General features: G+C 36.8%; 1 protein-coding gene across 13 annotated transcripts in view; it reads right to left on the bottom strand.

Annotated features, from left to right (window-relative positions):
• Positions 1-20775, bottom strand: part of LOC128858510 (uncharacterized) — a 55857-nt gene that overhangs the window by 25723 nt on the left and 9359 nt on the right. For 6 of the 13 annotated variants that reach the window (XR_008454018.1, XR_008454019.1, XM_054094862.1 and 3 more), the window contains exon 2: positions 8635-9102. Coding sequence is in view for 11 of the 13 variants with exons in the window: in XM_054094862.1 (XP_053950837.1) it covers positions 8635-8838 (204 nt within the window). In the remaining 2 variants the exon portion in view is untranslated. The remainder of the gene's footprint in view (positions 1-8634; positions 9103-20775) is intronic. The other 7 variants (XM_054094871.1, XM_054094867.1, XM_054094869.1 and 4 more) reach the window with 2 other exon arrangements.

Raw genomic sequence — 20775 nt, 5'->3', positions numbered from 1 at the left:
AACTGCTGCAGCTTCACGCAACGATAAGTTTGGCTTTGCCAACAACAAATAAATAATCTTCTGATCTTGCTTTGGAGAGGTATTTTTTGGGCGCATTTATTTATGAACGTCTTTGACTGGTTGAAATATTTTGCTGTAAGTGCACGTGACATTTTTTGACCTTTAGGGTGTGTATATGGAACTGCTTCAAATTGTTTTTCACACGCGGAACTCATTTTGTAAAAACCCCGAAAACTTTCTAAATTTCTCACAAAACTAACAAATTGCAGAACGCGTATTGCGAAAAGGATACGCCTTTTTAGCAGCATTTAAGTTTTATAACTGAACACTAAGTTTGCATTAAACCGGCCACGCTTCTCTTAGACAGACTGTGTTATTGAAATTCATATTCAAATACTAATTATTCATCTGAGCAGTTTACATACAAAATAAAAAATCATATTTTTTATACATAACAACTCCACAATCCACTCTGCGTGCTGAAGAAGCCATTGCTGTCGTAGGAGTAACAAAATACATTTTAGCGATTTTTAGGAACATTTTTGTTCAGGCTATTATTTTTGGAGCTTACCAAATCATTTTCCCTAGAAAAATACCTTACAAACAGTAAAACTGTAGCCAAGTAAAATTCGCACATTTTTTCTCCTGCTTGTTTGAAATTTTTTACAAATAATGTGTCAAGGCTGAATTTTTCGTCTTTAATAATTTCAATATTTAACAAAATATGATCCACATTTGCTTCTGAGCTCTGGAAGACAAATAAATTAAAAATCCTATTCAAAGGTTTGGTGAATAAGCTCCTCAAATGACTATTTTGAATTTAATTTGAGTAGAGAGGTGCCGTTTTGTTTCACTTCTTATGGATAATTATAAGAGTTGTTAGAAAAATCCGTGCAAAAATAAAAAGTACCTAATTGTTTGGGTTAAACCTTTTTTATTTTTCGACATAGTCTCTTTTAGGCTTAGCACTATTTCTGTTTCTGTTCTATTTAGTTAGTTGATTGATTCGTTTCCGCAATCACCTCCTCATTTGAATAATATCTTTTTTCCGCCAGCCATTTCATCAATAAGTATTCCGAGGAAACCAAGTTCGCAGAGCAGGGAAGATGTGAAATAGTTGGAACCCTATTCTCATTAATTTTGTGACCAAAATTACTGAGGCATGAGATGGTGCGTTGTCGTGACGGAAAAGAAAGTTCATTCGACTTCCGTTCTGGTTGAAACTTGGTGTGTGTTCTTCCAAGAGATGCTACTAACTAAACATAACATCGATACGTACCAATAGTGCCATCACTCTGACTTCGCACGGACTTTTCAAGCGATTCTTGTAAAAGTAATTCTATTGTGGTTTAATTTACAATAGTCTAATTTTTAAGTCCAAAATGTGGATCAAAGAACCTGTATCAAATTTTGTGTGAAAAACGAAATAAAGTGCGCGGACCAAAAGCAACGTTTATCGGTGGAACAAAATGTTCTCAGAAGGCTGAGACGAAAAGCGTGCCGGACGCCCGAGCACTTCAACAACAGACGAAAAAATTGATGAAGTGAAGAAAATGGTATTCGGCAATCGTCGAATCACCGTTAGAGAAGTTGTCCTTAGCACCATAGACATATCGATTGGCTCGTGCCATTCGACTTTTCCAATGATTTGGGCATGAGACGGGTAGCCCCAAAATTCGTACCAAAACTGCTAAATTTCGACCAAAAGCAGCATCGCATGAACATTGCTAATGAGATGTTGGACTCTATCCACAACGACCCAGATTTGCTCCAGAGGGTCATAATTGGTGACGAATCGTTGGTTTATGGTTATGACGTGGAAACAAAAGCTCAATCATCTCAATGGAAGCTGCCGCACGAACCAAGACCGAAAAGCGCCAAGTTCGGTCGAATGTAAAAGTTTTGCTTACCGTTTTCTTCGATTGCAGGGGCGTTGTGCATCATGAGTTATTGTCACAGGGTAAAACGGTCAATAAAGAATATTACCTGCAAGTTATGCGCAATTTGGCCGAAGAAATCTGCCAGAAACGCCCGGATTTGTGGAAGAACAAAAATTGGCTCTTGCATCACGATTACGCCCCTGCTCACACATCGTTGCTTGTGTGCGATCTGGCCCCTTGTGACTTTTTCTTGTTCCCGAAACTGAAGAGGCCCATGAAAGGACTCGCTAGGCTACGATTGACAAGATAAAGACGGCATCAAAGGAGGAGCTAAACAAGATAAAAAAATGATTTTTTGAAGTGCTTCGAAGATTGGCAAAAACGTTGCCACAAGTGTATAATACTCATGGGGACTACTTTGAAGGGGACAAAATAGATATTAATGAATAAATAAATAATTTTTGAAAAAACACAAAATTCGCGATAGTTTTTGAACACACCTCGTATAGCAGTTTTTTTTTCATTCCCATGGTAGCCGATTCTACGTTACCTCAATGACTGGGATTTTTCTCGACCAAGGGCTGCCGCCGCAGTAAATTAGCCCTGACTTATGCACCGTACCTCACCAGTTTTTTTACAGTACTGTGTTAGCAGTGCTTTAAGGGGCTACATGGGTTTCGTCGGGTAAAAAAACGCCTATTTTTAATATTTATTTTTCTATGTAAAAAATTATTTATTTAATTCAAACTTTCTTCTCTCTTATAGATACATATTTAAAGAATAATTTCTGAAATTTTAACTTAAACTTAAACTCCTGCATTGTGACGTCTTTTCCGGTGACCCCTCGAAAAAAAGGTGCGTCCGCGTTGTCAGCATAACTCCTGACGGGATCATTAAAAATGAAAAAGCAAAAATAAGTGTTTTAGTTAAGCCCATAAACTCGTGCTTGAACGAAGGAAAGAAAAAAATTAAAAATTGGAATTTTTGGCAGACATTTTTCCAAAAAAATGAAAATTTCGGTCAAATTTGCTTGACATTTTTTTTTTAAATAGTTGTAATTGAAAAAAAAATACTTCGTTCAAGCACGAGTAAATTGTGTTTCGAACACCTGTGCAAAATTTCATCAAGATCGGTTGAGTAGTTTTCGAGAACATTTGACAACCGACTTTGAAAACACGGTTCCGAGAAAAACGCGTTTAAAGTTTTGAGTAACAATAAAAGTGGCTTGGAGCGCATACATTCCGAAGGCTGTATCTCCGAAACTATTATTCGGATCGACTTTAAAATTTAGGATAATATTCTTGAGATGTTGTAGAAATTAATAAGCCAAAAAAAAAAAAAAATGATTTTGTGAACTCACGAAAACCATGTAACCCCTTAAATTTGCTAACCGATTTGTTGTTGTGTTACTGGGCATAGTGGTTAAAAGTGATTGGATAGGAAAATATATTTTTTAAATTCCTTAGTTTCGTATCAGACATTGTCAGTGTAAAGTGATAAATGAAAACCAAGAAAATTCTTGCACTAGTAAACTCGTCGGATTATTTGGCTTAATGATGATAAGTTCGTACATTCCCACCATCGTCCAGGGAACAAGTGGGTATCAAGTGGGTAATGAGGCTGGATAATGACGACAGACTACCTTATTTATTTTATTTTAATATATAAATTTTCTTCGCATGTACAAATAAAAAATATCAATTTGTACAACTGTTTTTAAAAGTGCTCTAAAAGTAAACATTTTGTCCTTATTCTCAGCAGCTTACAAGTCTCATGCGGTTTTTTGGCCCACCTTTTATGAGTCATGAACGGAAGTTACTGCTTTTCTAAAGTCAACAACGACGTGCTGAAACTTTAAAGTGCCAATTAATATCTATTTCTACCTTTTACTGCTTTCAAATTTCATTGTTTGTTCTAAGTGTTGTTTATATGTGGTTTTCTTTATTTATTTTTCGCTTTTTCATTGACGTAGGAATCGCGAACTTACGGCTTTTTATCGGCTAATTAAAAACAAGTCGCCATTTATTGTATTTATGGAAATATTAAAAGGAAAAGTAGCCAAATAATTGCACACACATATTGAAAAAAGTTAATTACCCTGGGCCTGCATTCGAATTGGTAAATATAAATAAGAAATTTAATTAGTCAGTTTAAGAAATGGCTTAGGAAGTAATCCCCATACAAATAATGTAAACAACCGAAAAGCGAATTTGCTAGTACTTAAACGATTTGTTTTATTTGTACGGGCCTTAAATTTGTGAATTAGGTGAGTTATAAAGCTTGTGATATTAAACACCTTCACTAGCTACGCGATGTGTGTCTTGCATGTGTATTGTATTATCTACACTGGCGCCAATGCTTATGATGCTCGAGTACATACATACATTCCTTCTTCTTGTTAATTGGTGCGATAACCGCTTACGCGATTAACAAAGGGCGCCAGTCGTTTCTTTATCGTGCTAACCGGCACCAGTTGGACACACCAAGTGAAGCCAAGTCCTTCTGCAACTGATCTTTCCAACGCAAAGGAGGCCTTCCTCTGCTACCACCAGTTGGTACCGCATCTTTCTCCCAAGCACTCCAAGTGACACCTCATCGGATATTGTCATCGTCCAAGCTTCTGCGCCATACGTTAGGACGGGCATGATGGGAGCCTTATAGAGTATTAGTTTTGTTCGACGCGAGAGAACTTTACTACTCTATTGCTTACTTACTCCAAAGTAGCACTTGTTGGCAAGAGAGACTCTACGATTGATTTCATGGCTGACATTGTTATCGGTGTTAATGCTGGTTTCTGGTCCTTTACAACCTCAAAATTATAACTGTCAACAGTGACGGGGGTGCCGATACGCGAGTGCGCCGACTGTTTGTTTGAAGACAGGAGGCACTTCGTTTTGTCCTCGTTCACGACCAGACCCATTCGCTTTGCCTTTTTATCCAGTTTGGATAAGGCAGAACTAACAGCGCGGTTGTTAAGGCCGATGATATCGATATCATCGGCATACGCCAACAATTGTACGCTCTTATAAAATATTGTGCCTGAGCGATTAAGTTCTGCGGCCCGCACGATCTTTTCCAACATCTGGTTAAAGAAGCCACACGACAGCGAGTCACCTTGTCTGAAACCTCGTTTGGTATCAAATGGCTCGGAGAGGTCTTTCTTAATTCTATTGGCGCTGCTTGCATTGAGCAATGTCATCTTGCATAGCCGTATTGGTTTTGCGGGGATACCAAATTCAGACATCGCGTCAAATAGGTAACTCCTTTTCGCACTGTCGAAGGCAGTTTTGAAGTCGACGAAAAGATGGTGTGTGTTGATTCTACTTTCATGCTTATTTTCCAAGACTTGGTGTATTGTAAATATCTGATTGATAGTGGACTTTCCAGGTCTAAAGCCGCACTGATAAGGTCCAATCAGTTGGTTGACGGTGGGCTTCAGCCTTTCACACAATTGCTCGCTAGAACCTTATAGGTGATATTAAGGAAACTAATCCCGCGATAATTGGCACAAATTGCAGGATCACCCTTCTTATAAATTTGGCAGAATACACTTAAATTCCAATCCGCAGGCATGCTTTCATCCGACCATATTTTGCATAGAAGCTGATGCATACACCTTACCAACTCCTTGCCGTCCACTCCCGCGGCTTTGTTGTTCTTTAGCTGCGTTATCGCTATTCCCACTTGCGTGGGCTCCTGCATGTGAAAACATCCTCCCATACATAAATTTTCTCATATTATAAACTCTTCATGAAGACAGGGGAAAAGCTAGATCTCAAGCGTTTAAGCTGTTGACTTTTTAGCATCACATATATTTCGCTTTTATTCCTAATCCGCATCAAATGACCGGTCCTCCGATGACCATTTACGACAATCGAAAAAAATAGCCCTTGCTCTGCATTTCTCAGATATGCTAGTACTAGATATTTATTCAACTGTCTGAAAAGGTCCAAATAAGGCCCACTTTTATCATCTAGATCTTTATAAGGAAACGCAATGCCGTCTCTGTGATTAAATAACTCTGTAAAGCAATAAGTAACTAATTATATCTACCAGTGCTACATACTATATAAGTACATGTGTATTGGGTATTTTTTAAGAAAGCGCGAAAGTTTCGAAATATCGGAATTTTTTTATAGGCTTGAGAACTTAAAATGATAATAAAACATAAATATTGTTGGAATAGATTTTGTTTATTATAGTCTGGCAGATAATTTCATGGCATTTATTTTTTGCAATGATGTCCGGAAAATGTCCGTCGCGGCTACGAGTTACATGGTCCATTCATTCAGTCCAAATTTTGACTATTTTTACCAACAAAACTGGCCGTATAGCGTCAATGATGGCTTAAATATTGCAAGAAATCGATTGTTAGGCGCGATTGTTAAGTTACGCCGTCTTGTTGAAACCAAATGTCGTCGATGTTTAACATTTCGAATTAAATAAGGACCGCTGATACCGCCAGTGCTCTATGAACTTCGCGAAAAGTTTTGTTTTTTAAGTAATTTGTTTGTTGTTCTGGCGTTAAATTCATAATGACGTGCCAAACCTTACGGAACACTGCCATTCGTAGCTGTCAATATCGTTAGTTCTTATGCAGCTAAAAAAACACCCGATATATGATTAGGTTGTAATTCTGAAGCTCTAATTAACTTGTGGTAGTCGTACTAAAACAACTGACTAATTGTTAGTGAAAAAAAGGCAGCGCCATTTTTTCACGATAAAGGCTTAATTTCACAGACGTGAAATTTCAGCAGGGAAAAGGTGCATTTGGCTTGCCGTGAAATTTTGCTAGCAATATTGATTATCAAATGATTATGTCCGATGAGGAAAATGAGAGGAGTGATCCGTTTGCTAATAATGATACATCGGATGAATATGAACCAAGCTCAAGTGATTCCGACTGTAGTGAATACAGCGAACCACCTCCTCGTAAAAAAAGAGCAGAAGTAAATCCTGAGGATGAACCATCAACTTCAAAACACGAAATGGACGCTATTGACCAAACGTTTTCGAGTGTTATTGAAAATTTGCAATTTTCCGCTTCCGAAGAAGAAAATGAAGATATAGCAAACAGATCTCACACAAACGAAAGGAGTACCTTTGACTGGTATCCTGCAGATGGAAACAAATTTAAAACTTTTTCTTTCACCAAAGAGTCTTCTGGCTTTCAAAGTAAGCTATACGATATGTACAATAAAGAGCCAGTGGACTTCTTCAAATTGTTTGTAAATAACGATATATTGGACCTAATTGTAAGTTGTCGCCATTGGAAGCAGGTAGATATATTCAATATCTAAAATTGTTTGTGTTTAGGTACTGGAAACAAATCGCTATGCTTCTCAATGCACCCAGAAAGACTCTTTTCCGAATTCCCGTATTCAAAAATGGACACCAACTAATCGTAATGAAATTGAAAAACTTATCGGTATAATCATATCCTTCATTGCAGTCATATTGGCAGAAAAAGTCGATTTATCAGAATTGCTTGCCCAGCATAATGCCAAGAAATCGTTTTCAACTATTGCTGAAAATGCTGCATTTCAACAATAATGAGGATCTGACAGAAAATAGGTTACATAAGCTTTCACCATTAATAGAAAAACTTCGGGAATTATTTCAGCAACATATTATTCCATCTGAATATGTCTGTATCTTTGAAATGGTATAGGAAACTTGCCATAGAACTAATAACAGGAACGGCTTTAGTGAATGCTTTTGTGGCATATAAAGAAGTAACCAATGAAAAACTATCAATAACGGAATTCAAGGAAAAAATTGTTGAAAGTTTATTCGAAAAGGATCATGAATTGGACGTACCAGAACCAAAAGCTCATAGATTGGAAGATCTCGGTCGATCAAAGCGCCGTCGGTGTATAATATGCTACAAAAGAATAGCTGAAGAGTCGCGTAGAGAACAGGCTACCAGGAAAACACCGCAAACCACATTGAAATGCGTAGCATGTGAAAAATACTATTGTCTTCAATGTTTCTTTGACTGCCATAAAATAACACAAAATTCAATAAATTGATGTAAAAATGTTAATGTACTTGAAGTGAGTTTATTTTTTTACTTTTTTTCATAATGAATTGATGTAAAAATATTTAGGTATATGAATTTGACTGTAAGTAATAAGTTTATTTTAATCAAAAACTGTATCCAAAAGCTATTATTTCTCCCTACAAATATATAAATAAAACCTAGACGAGTAAAAAAATCCGTAAATTTTAATAACTTTTTGAATAGGTCATATGATGCCACATTGGTCTCATACCCACAGGCCAAGCAGCATAAACAATGCAATGGCTCTAGCAGGGCGTGAATACACTACTACTAATAGCCTCTATGAAGCAGCTGCATCAGCACAAACCGAAATCTCACACATTATACCGTGAGACCAAGTGTCACCACGAGGCCTGAAAGTCCCTTCGCACTGTGAGACCAACCTGGACTCACATGGCACTCAACGTGTTAAATTCAAAATTTTATTTTCTGCTTATTAATTCAATGAGTGGCAATGGAATTTTCGTGTATTTTTCGCTTTATTTATTTCGGGTTTTTCAATTTGGATCCTCCTTTGTCTAAGCCTCTGTTTTCAAATTTTGGTATTAATTTCCTCTTGTTGAAAACTCCTATTTTCGTCAGTCTCACTAGTATAATAACTTAATAGCACTGCATAATTTCAATTAAAGAACTTCTATAAGCACTTCTATAACACCTGACTTTTCCCTATTTGTTCTTTCTTTCACTTACCACATCATTTGCACCTTCGTCGTCTCTTCTTACGCGGACCTTCCCATCGATGATATTCGCTGTGTCACCCGCATCAGCGTTTCGTTTGTATAGGAAACGTGTTGGAATTTCAACGCACTCAATGTTGTTGTGAAGTGTGGAAAAGGTGATGACAGTAGGCAGTAGTAGCAGCAGCGGCGATGATACGAAGTCTTTTATATGCATTTTCGCTTTCCGTTAATTTTTTCAAATTGATATTCTAATGTGTTAATTAATGGAATTTTTTATTGTTTTGTTTTTACTTTCTAGCCACTGCTTTTGTTATATTTGTTTACTTCTATCACAGTAGGCACTTCAATATTGTGAGACTTATTTCGATGGAGGCAGCAGGTAAGTAAACACTTTCATACATAGCAATCAGAGTTGACATGCACAAGTAATTATTTGGTTGATTATTCACTGCAGCAAGGGTTATTTTAACTAATGAACCTTTAGAGTCGAAAACATTAAGTAGTAAAGAAAAAAAATAGTAAAATATTAACTAAATCAAATAAAAAGTTGCTTTTATGTATTTTAATACATTTTTTCTTTCAGTTTTTTCTTTATGTTTGTTGTGTAGTGTTAGTCAACGTCACTTTTGGTTTTAATTTGCTTTGTTTTGTTGTCTCTTTTTAGTTATTTTGATGTTTTGTTTTTGTAACATTTTCTCGCAACTCTAATACTGACTGCTAAAGTGTGTGTGTGTGCGCTTGCTGTTGTCGCGCATGCGCACAGGTGTTGTGTACACAACCTGTTGCTTTGCTTGCTTACAGTGCATGGCTTTGTTCGAAAATACTGATATGAGCTGTCATATTGCTTGGTATATTTAATATTTTTTATGTAAATTATTTAACAGCGGTTGCCACTATCCGCGAGTTGTTTATATATATCTAAATATGTTCATACATGCATAGGCATAAGTGATAGTGCTAAGCGGTATCTACTATAGTATTAGTAGCACCTTAACCGTGAGTAACCTTTGAGGTGTTATTCTGTACGTTAACCCTGCTATCATTGAACTCAGAGAGACTTAAACTCGCAACTCGCAAGATGAGAACGCATAATTCTAATGCAAAGAATAATTGATGCAAGCGCAAGTGCTGCAAACAAATATTAAATATATACGCCTAACGTTGGAAGCAAATATTTATCAGATTATAATGGCGCCAAAGGATTCTCTACAAAAAAGCTCCAAAATTTTTTAATAACATAATGGACTTCAAATTCTTCGACGCTTGCTTAGAGTAGTTCATGCAAATCACAGCTCTACTATCATCAAGAAAATATCGGGAATTGGCCAATAAAACATAAAATATTTATTATTAATTACATTTCATTGTATCGGCTTCAGATCAGATTATATGGAAGAGGACCACTTTCCAAATAACAAATTTCTCAATCGCCTTTTCGGGAATTGGTTTCAGTTCTCGTCAGCTGGAACCATGTCAAGGCATTGCGGTGTTCCTTTGATGACATTTGTGATGTTCTTGAAAATTCGTTAACAATGAGATCTTTCCATTTGATTAAGCTTTTGTGACGAATTTACTCTCACAACTGTCAGATATTATTCTGTCCTGTTTTTTTGAGTTTTGACATTCCTTTACAAATCCCGTTACCTTTTAGACATTGCGCGCTGACATTTTAATTAAGTTTTTTTTTAAGTACTAAGCAAATTTGATACTATACTAAGGTACTAAGCAATTCCAAATCGTTTAAAATGAATTATTACACAAAACCAAAACCTGAGATCAACATTGCACTTATAGAGGGTCCTTCAAAAGACGTGCCTGGAAGTATAAATTTAGATTCTTTCTAGTTTCAATATTTTCATTCAAAATACGGCTCTTAACAATTATATGTGAAAAATTGCATCATTTATTTATATGACCATTAACCCTGGAAAGTCACGCCTCGCCGTTTCGACGACGCGAGCTTTTATTTTACCGTTATCACACTGTTCCTTTGTTTGTAAGGTGGCTTTCTTCTTTACAGCGTTAGTCGCTGTTGAGCTGTTGACGTTTGCAGTTGGTTGGCTTCGTACGATATCTGTAAGAATTTATTTTTTAAAAATGCGTAGTCGAAAAGACGATCGATGAACTTTGTGTGAGTTTTTCGTTCCGAAGTTGTTTTCCGATAAGTTTTCGAAGTTATTTTCAGATAAATAAACAATCTGTTTGGTATGTACAGTTGTAATACAATATGAGTGGCAGCAAAATTTATACTGACGAAGAAATTGAAAAATTTCTTGCAATGTGCGACGACGAGAATGGATTAGACGATGAGTTAGACAACAGCGAACTAGAATCTGATGCAGAAATCGAACAAAACGAAAGTTTAGGGGATACAAGCTCTTCAGAAGAATCAACCGACATAGATGAAGATAACATACCGTTACATTTATTGAGAGCCAAGTCAAATATAATTTATTTTAATAAATCTATTTTGCGGGCAAAAATAAACATAAGTGGTCAACAAAAAAGGGCAAATCTTATCGTTATGGTGTAAGTAGTGTAGTACATAAAGCTCGAGGACCAACACGCCATTGCACAAATATAAAATACCCACTGCAATGCTTCCAAATGTTCATTACATCAGAGATCGTGGAGAAAATTGTTCAATGGACAAACATTGAGACTGCCGATTAGAGTCCATCTTACATGTAACTACAGATGAAGCTCAAAGGAAAGCAACTAACAGCAGTCAAGAAAGATCAGCACCTGTCTGCAGATGAATTGTTTGACAGATCTTATAATGAACCAACATATATTTCGATAATGCCAAAAGCAAGGTTAAAATTTCTTATGTCGTGTCTTCGATTCGACGATAAATCTGCAGGTCTTCAAATAGTTGAAGACAAGTTTGCCCCCATTAGAAAAATGTGGGAGATGGTCATTTAAAAGTGCCGTGAAAACTATACGCCTTATTCACACAACGTATTTCAAACAAATAAAACACTTCTTAGTCGTCCAGCTTTTATGAAAAAATTGCATTCTGCCCTTATTCAAAGACACTTGACAAACAGACTTGAAGTACCACCATTGTCTATGTCATTGCGATCAAATATTGAAAATGTTATTTCTTATGATGAAAATACCGCAGATACTAATCGCCAAAAAAAATTTAACTAAAAAGAGTAAGATTTGCGCGATTTGTCCCCTGCTAAGCGACGGATGACGAAATCATTTTGTGCGAAATGTAAGAAAAGTCTTTGTGGGGAGCGTAAAATAGAGCTTTGTGCCTCTTATACAAAATGAGAACTTTCATTCCTTGGAGTATTTTATTTTTTTAACTAATTGTATTATTTTTATGAAAAAATACCATTCAGTGAATAATATGTTATTAGTGAGTTATAGCGTCGCAAACATGGAGCAAAATAAAGAGAAAATACGGCATATTTTACAGTACTACTACGATAAAGGCAAAAATACATCTCATGCTGCCAATAAAATTTGTGCAATTTATGGACCCGATACAGTTTCCATTTCTACCGCACAACTATGGTTTCAACGTTTTCATTCTGGTGCAGAGGTGATCGAAGATACGCCACGGTCCGGAAGGCCTGTCGTCAAAAATTGCGATAAAATCGCTGAATTGATCGAAAGAGACCGGCATAGTAGCAGCCGTAGCATCGGCCAAGAGCTGGGCATGAGTCATCAAACCGTTATAAACCATTTGAAGAAGCTTGGATTCAAAAAGAAGCTCGATGTATGGGTGCCACACGACTTGACGCAAAAAAACATTTTTGCCCGTATGGATGCATGCGAATCGCTTCTGAATCGCAACAAAATCGACCCGTTTTTGAAGCGGATGGTGACTGGCGATGAAAAGTGGGTCACTTACGACAACGTGAAGCGCAAACGGTCGTGGTCGAAAAGCGGTGAAGCTGCCCAGACGGTGGCCAAGCCTGGATTGACGGCCAGGAAGGTTCTTCTGTGTGTTTGGTGGGATTGGCAGGGAATCATCCACTATGAGCTACTCCCCTATGGTCAAACGCTCAATTCGGACCTGTACTGCCAACAACTGGACCGCTTGAATGTAGCACTCATGCAGAAGAAGCCATCTTTGATCAACAGAGGCCGAATTGTCTTCCATCAGGACAACGCCAGGCCACACACATCTTTGGTGACGCGCCAGAAGCTCCGGGAGCTCGGTTGGGAGATTCTTTTGCATCCACCGTATAGTCCGGATCTCGCACCAAGTGATTACCACCTATTTCTGTCCATGGCGAACGAGCTTGGTAGTCGGAAGTTGTCCTCAAGAGAGTCCTGTGAAAATTGGCTCTCCGAGTTTTTTGACAATAGGGAAGCGAGCTTCTATAAGAGGGGCATTATGAAGTTGGCATCTCGTTGGGAACTCGTCATCGAACAAAACGGCTCATATTTGACTTAAATCGCATTATTATAACCAATTTTATGAACAATTGAAAATTCAATAAAAATACCGCAAGACTTTTTTGACAACCTATATTAATGACTTTGAGTAATGCCGTCGTCGAATCGACGAGGAATGACCTCTACGTTATAAAAATAACGATGACCTTCTAGGGTTAAAACGTCTACAAGCTGTTATACGAGAATTCAAGTTTTCCATGACTCGCTCATAAGTAATTGCATTTTGAAATTTTTTCACCAACCTTTGAGTTTACGACTCACTCAGACAACTATTTCCATAAAAGATCACGAGTTTCGCGAGACGTTGTTCTTAAGGATCGACTATTTTCATAATAAGTTTTAATAACATTAACGCGTTGTTCTATCGTGTAAAATTGTGCATCTGGTTACGTGATAAATGTCAAAGATGACATAAAAAAAGCATCGTCTAGGAAATATTCACTACTGAGATCTAGGTCTACGAGATAGAAAAAACTTAAACTTTCCATAACGATAACTTAGCTACGTCTACATACAAGTGGTATGAAAGGAGTAGAGAAAGGCGAAACCATCTAATATATTTAAAATTTTACTTTATATTTTATCCTTATCAAAATATCATTCCTGAACATCCGTTTGGGTTTAGAGTTGGGCATGGCACACCAGAACAATGCCACAGAACTGTGAATGTTATTACAGATGCGATTGAAAGAAAAGAATACTGTTCTGCAACCTTTCTTGACGTACAACAAGCATTCGACAGAGTTTGGCATATGTGACTATTCTTTAAGATTAAAAAACTTTTACCAGCACATTTTCACTTAGTGCTTAAATCCTATCTAAGCGACAGGCACTTTTATGTAAAGCACCAAGATGCGTCATCTGAAATATATAGTATCAACGCAGGTGTGCCTCAGGGTAGCGTTTTAGGCCCAGTCTTTTATACGATATTTACTTACAACATGCCGACAACAGAAAATGGGAATGCATCTTGATCGCCGCCTCACATGGAAAAATCATATTAAAGCTAAGCATCAACAGCTTAAAAATAAAACCAAAAGAATGTACTGGCTACTTGGTGGCAAATCTCAACTTAGTCTAGAAAACAAGGTTAGATTGTATAAAGCTATATTGAAGCCTATATGGACCTACGGTATACAGCTTTGGGGAACTGCTAGTAAGTCCAATGTGGAGATTTTGCAACGCTACCAGTCAACGACCTTGCGAACACTTGTTAATGCACCTTGGTTTATCACAAACGAAGCCATACACATGGATCTAGGTATTCCATTTGTTAAGAGAGAAATCTCAGTATATTTTAACAGATACATTGAACGATTGTCAAATCATGTAAACACAAATGCTATTTGCTTGTTGGACACAACCAATGAAATTAGACGATTAAAGCGCAATCATTTCTTAGACTTGCCATTCCTTTAAAATTTGTCAATTTAATAATAATAATAAAAAAAAGTGCTAAATATGAAATTGTTAAAATGCTCCAATAAATTTTTAAATTCTAATATAAGTTATACATGAAGTAAGTTATACAATTTATACATAAGAATTGTAAACAGAAAAAATTCTATAGTTTTCTATGTAGTTTTGCACCAGTGTAAATACTATGCTGTCATTAGGTAATAAGATCTCTTTTGCTGAATATCTGTATTCTAAGATAGATTGCAAATAAAGTATTTCCATTAAAAAAAAAAAAAAAAAAAATATTTTATCTTTGTAACGGTGCATATTTGTGTGTAAGCGAAATTATCGTAAGTGCCATCCAAAAACATTTTGTTAATAGTAGATGAATTTATCATTCACATAAACCTACCCTCTTTTTAGACGGTCTTTTTTATACGATTTTGCAATAACATGGCTCACTACGTGGCTTAATTGCACGAAATTTTCGTTCTTGCTCAAATTTCAAAACAAAAAATGTTTTTCTATACAGAACATAATTCATAAAATAATGTTTTATTAAGTAAAAAAATTTTGTGTGAGGTAAATAAATTTTGGAACTAACCAAGTTAAACTGTGCATTAAAATTTCAATATATTCTTTAAGTCGCATGTAGCTGGATAACAAGTATTTTACAAGGTGGCAAAAAATTAATAATCCAATATTTTTATAATTTTTTTATACCGCTGAATTGCTTGTCTGTTTGTATAGTGCAGCTGCTTAGTTCACAAGTGCCATTTAGAAAAATTATAAATTTTCCGATAGGGTAATTCAATTTGCGCCACCTTGTCTAATCAACTCGCTAGCAAAAAAATCGCTAATAACAGACTTTGTTGCAACGAAAGAACCAAAAGAAGCCGTTAACACTTCGATCGTCTGACCAGATCCGGCATAGATCTGACACATTTACTGATGATGGCATTTTTGGTCCAGTCCCTAATAAATGTGCACGCCTGTTATCAAGTAGCAATAAATAATTGCACTAACTTTAATTTTTTTGGAATAAAATGAATTGTTTTTGTTTTATAAATAGTTATGTACAATAATATGGAGTTCATTATTACTTCTTTTTTTTTGGGAAAATATTTAGAGTTTTTTCATCTTACGCGATTTTTTAAAGTTGTGGCACATATCCCATAAACATATATTTTTATTTTTTTATACGATTTTTTTTTGCATGCTTTTCTAAGGAATGTATTTGCCGTTTGTTGTACACATTTTTTAATAGTTGGGCGTATTTTTAAATATTTTTTATAAACGACTTTAATTTTAATTAGAAGATAGTAAAAAATTCCTTGATTTGCGTAAAAAGGATGATTTGAAATATCCTGCCAATCGAGTACGCTCAGTAGATAGTAGGTGGTAAGCGAAGATGTCACATCCGGTAAGCTAGAACCAGCTATTTTTATTATTTTTATCTGCGGCTAAGAGAGCAAAAGTGCGGAACAATTTGAACATTTTATTAACAATAAACAAAGGCATCTGAACATAAATTGGGCTAATTTTAAAAATGAGTATAAGCGTAGTCATCGAGTACTTCAGTTGAAAATAAAACTAAATAAGAGTCTAATTTTTTTACCCAATCTTTTTTCCAACTTATACAAAACAACTGACTAATCTATAAATATTTGTAACACTGCTCATAATCGGTAAAAATTGAACCCCCTATCTTTGTAAATTTAGCCAAGTTAATAACACAATCGGTTTCATTCATATTTTCTTCTACAATCTCTTTTGACATCCTTAAGAAATAAAGGCATGAGTAATGTACTGACAATTTATCTTATCACCAGTTGAAAATTACCAAATGGTTTCAATGCTACTCAACTTGACATTGATACCAGGTTTATTTTCTTATCTTCTATCCATGCCTAAACGTTTCTATGCGCAGGTGCCAACAAATGCTGTGGAAATTTATATGAATGTGGTTTGCCATTGAGAGTTCTAATATTTAATTTACAATGACAATATCTCCTTATTGGTTACGAAAGTGCATAAGACATTATTTTTTTATATACCATATATAAATTGACGCTTATACCTTTTTTGGGTGTTTGGCCGAGCTCCTCCTCCTATTTATGGCGTGCGTCTTGACGTTGTTCCACAAATAAAGGGAACTACAGTTTTAAGCCGACTTTGAATGGCGCATATTTTTTATGAGGAGCTTTTTCATGGCAGAAATACGCTCGGAGGTTTGCCATTGCCTGCCGAGGGGCGACCGCAGTTTGGGAAAAACTTTTTCTTCATTTTAGTGTTTCACGGAGATGCGAACGTATTCGGTTACAGCTTCCGATATTATTTACAAAGGCATTTTATCGCTTATTTGTATGGGGGTATGACCGTTAAAAATTACGGCGATTTAGTTCTGCTACCATTCATGGGCGACATAAAACTCTATTTTGTTTAATATCTAAGCGCACACAAGGTAAAAGATCTGCTAAAAGATGCATCGTTCCTTGTGCATATATGAATAGGTGTAAGCCGTATAACTTAAAAGTTTAAAGTTTCGGGAAGGTCGTTTAATACCAGTTGTTGTCCCAGAAATGTGCGAGAAATGAGTTTCCTTTTCTAAAGTTTCACAATATTATTTATTATAAAATGAAACAATTTAAATAAAATAAAACAAAAATTAAATGAATTGGGTAACTATGTACAGGGTAAGCCAAATGCAAGCTTCTTTTAGCAAAATATTATTTTTTAAGTAATTTATCCAGCATTATACAAGGTGGCGCATTAATCATCCAATAGGTAGGTAGGTGGTTTAAGTGCCAGTCTGCCACTCCTCAAGTAGCACTAAAGAGCCGTGTTGATACCATTATGAGACTTCCAACAGGCAGATATCCACAGCCAGCTAGAGCTGTTGATGTAATGAATTTAGGTTGGCGCACTGCCCCAGATTGTCGAAGAAAGGATCACCCAGTGATCTTAATCGTCTAGTTGCCAAACCCGGACATTTACAAAAAAAGGGTTTAACAGTCTCTGAAAGGTCCCCACAGCTTCTGCTATGGGGGTCAAGTCCAGTGGCCAGTAAACACAGCTACGAGCTTGGGAATTGCATGACGAGGAGTCCAAAGAACTCTCTGAGTCCTTCGTATATTGCACTGGTGCCAAAGGGTTTTCGAAATAGCACTTGAAGAAATGGAGCTCCATCCTTTCTGCGCTTTCCTGCGAAATATTTTTTGCAGTTCCCCTTTAACAACTGTTAGGGGGATGCCGATGTACGGGTAGGAGGTCTCCCGATTCCATCTTGGAAACGTCAGTGAAGACAGAGGTGCAAGCTTCGGTGCAGATTTTCCCCTTGATCCAATCCTGTCTATTTGGAAAGATTGCCCTAGCTCGACCCTCAAACTCTAGTGTGCGAATAGAGAGATCTGTTCGAAGTTCGGATAAATACGGTGTTAACTAATCATCTAATATATTTTTATAATTTTTTTACTATGCTCCGTTGCTTGCCTCTTTGTATACTGCTGCTGTCTAATTCACAAGTGTCAGATATGAATAAGATATGACGACATTTGCAAAAATTATAAATTTTCCCATAAAAATGTAAATCCTCGTATAAATAATTGGCGCGTACATTTCTGTTAGATGCTTGGTCGATCTCCTCCTCCTATTTGTGGTGTGTCTACCGTGTAGAAAAGGTGTTGGATGATAAGAAATGGCACTTTTTTAACTTTTTTATTAAGGATTCTTATTTATTTTTTAATATATTAAATGATTCTAATAAACAATTTTCATTTCATAATTTAAGTTGTTTTAATAAGTATTTCACAATATAATCGGCATTCGCTTTCCATATGGAAAAGCAACGCAACCGTTGTGCGTTTTAAACGTCTTCGAGAAGAATTCAACCGAAGGAAGCTGAATGCCGCATTGTTGACATGATTTTTTAGTTGCTGTTTGTGAGCTAAGGCAAATTGCTTAACTACTTCAACCACACTTGGTATGCCAACATCACGGTCAAGGTCGCTAGTTCTGATATAGTATGGCGCGTTTACTATGATCCCCAGGATTTTGTTTTGCAGACGTTGAATTGGTGTGATGTGCTTTTGGCTAGTTCATCCCCATATTTGTAAAGGGTTATTCAATAAGGGCTGCTAGATGTTGAGAATGTCAATCGTGGCGCTTGCTGTGTGGCACGTAGCGCCGTCCTGCTGGAACCACATGTCGTCTAGGTCCATATGGTTCAATATGGGCCATAAGAAATTGGTTATCATCGTTGTGTAGCGCTCGCTGTTGACGGTAACCGCCTCACCAACGTCGTTTTCAAAAAAGTACGGACCAATGACGCCGCCGGCCCAAAATCCACACCAAACGGTAACTTTTTGAGGATGCATTATCAGCTGGTGAACCTCGTGTTGATTGGTGTCGTCCCATATACGGCAATTTTGTTTGTTAACACAGCCATTCATCCAAAAAGGCGCCTCGTCACTTAAGATGATTTTTCGCCCAAAACTGGGGTTCTCTTCCAAACGATTCGAAGCCCAGTCAGCGAACAAACGGCGTTGTCTATGGTCATCAACTTTGAGCTCCTGGGTCAGTTAGATCTTGTACGGGTGTAAGCCCAAGTCCCGACACAAAATTCGCCAAGTTGAAGTCTGCGAAAGACCAAGTTCTTGTGCACGGCGAGGAATAGACTGCCTCGGGTTCTGCTGTACACTTTCACGGATCGCGGCGATGTTCTCGGCTGATCTTGCGTTCTTTGAACGTATGGGTGTTGGCTGATTGTTTACTGACCCGGTCGTCTCAAATTTGAACACCAAACGTTGAAGAGTCGACTTTGAAGGGCCACCACGTCTACCGAAAAATGGGCGTCATGCGCGCAACGTTTGCGTTAATGAACACTCATTTTGATAATAAAGTTTTATCATTTGAACGTGCTGTTCAATCGTGTAACTTGGCATGATGATTTGGCATAAGAAACTGAATAATAAACAAAAGATTTGATAGATGTCACCAAAACAAAATGGCTGGCACAGGGCGCCAAAATCGACCCGCGCCAATTGAAAAACCCTTTATATCGTAAGTTCAAACAGATGTTAGTGTTTGTTTTTAACTAAGTAATTTGTTGCGGATTGAAAAACTTGACCGTCTATCTTCTCCTTTTTTTCTTGAGCTTTCCAGCGAAGTTTGGCATCAAGTGTTATGTCCAGATAAGGGCAGAATCTCTCGTCAACATATGGGATTTTCGACGCATCGATGAAGATTGATTTGTAAATTGCGTATTTTGGGGAATACATCATATTGTATCTTCTGACTTGCTTCTGTTTAGCTTTATTCTCTGTTTGTTAGCCCATGTAGCAAAAAGGTGAATAGTTTCTTGTAGCTTATTCGTTGGCATTGCAACGTGATTTTCTAATAACGAGACTGTTGTTTTGTATCAAGTAGATTTGATTTCGTAAATATACAACTTTTTGTCGATTCCGTCGCATAAAAAGTAAACTAAGCCTGCACACTGATTATGAATTATTCGCTTTCTATATACGTAAATATGAGGATATTTGTTTTACTTTGTGTGTACAATAAACGGAGTCAATCGGTATTAAGTAACTCAATTGATAATCTAAAAGCGGCTGTCAGGAATATTTAGCGTAGCAATACTTTAGTTGCAACAGTATTAGTTTTGTAAGAAAATGTCTATAACTAAATATAATATTAGCTCTGGAATCGGTCATATCAAGCAGGATAGGAGTTATTTTTCAAGTATTCATTACATATAAATATACATATATATATTAAGGCGCGTCGATTTAAAAATCGCTCAATGCTTTGTGAAAATCGTATTCTAGGGATCAAAATAAGAAACTTTGCCGAAGGAACCATACCTCTAAAACGAATTCTGATGTCCCCCAATTTAGGACGAACTTTTTAGTTTCTTTTCTCATGTAAAGGCCAAAAATGGTGATATTTTGAAATGATTGTATAGAGAACCCCCCGGGGGAGTTCCAGGGGGTGTGCTACTGGCATGGGTGGATCGGCCGTCCAAAGTTAGTGGGGGTAGGTCATACATTTGCACTCAATTGGAGCACTCTAAATGGGTCAAAGTGGGATTTTTCGTTCGACCCAAATGGGGGGACATCAGAATTCGTTTTAGAGGTATGCTTCCTTCGGCAAAGTTTCTTATTTTGATCCCTAGAATATGATTTTCACAGAGCAATGAGCGATTTTTTTGCCTCCCCACAAAAGACACTAAAAGTTCGACCCAAATGGGGGGACATCAGAATTCGTTTTAGAGGTATGGTTCCTTCGGGAAAGTTTCTTATTTTGATCCCTAGAATATGATTTTCACAGGCGA

Source organism: Anastrepha ludens, chromosome 3, assembly GCF_028408465.1.
Source record: "Anastrepha ludens isolate Willacy chromosome 3, idAnaLude1.1, whole genome shotgun sequence".
NCBI classification, from domain to species: Eukaryota; Metazoa; Arthropoda; class Insecta; order Diptera; family Tephritidae; genus Anastrepha; species Anastrepha ludens.
The sequence above is the reverse complement of the archived record's forward strand: the minus strand, read 5'-3'. Positions and strand labels throughout refer to the sequence as shown.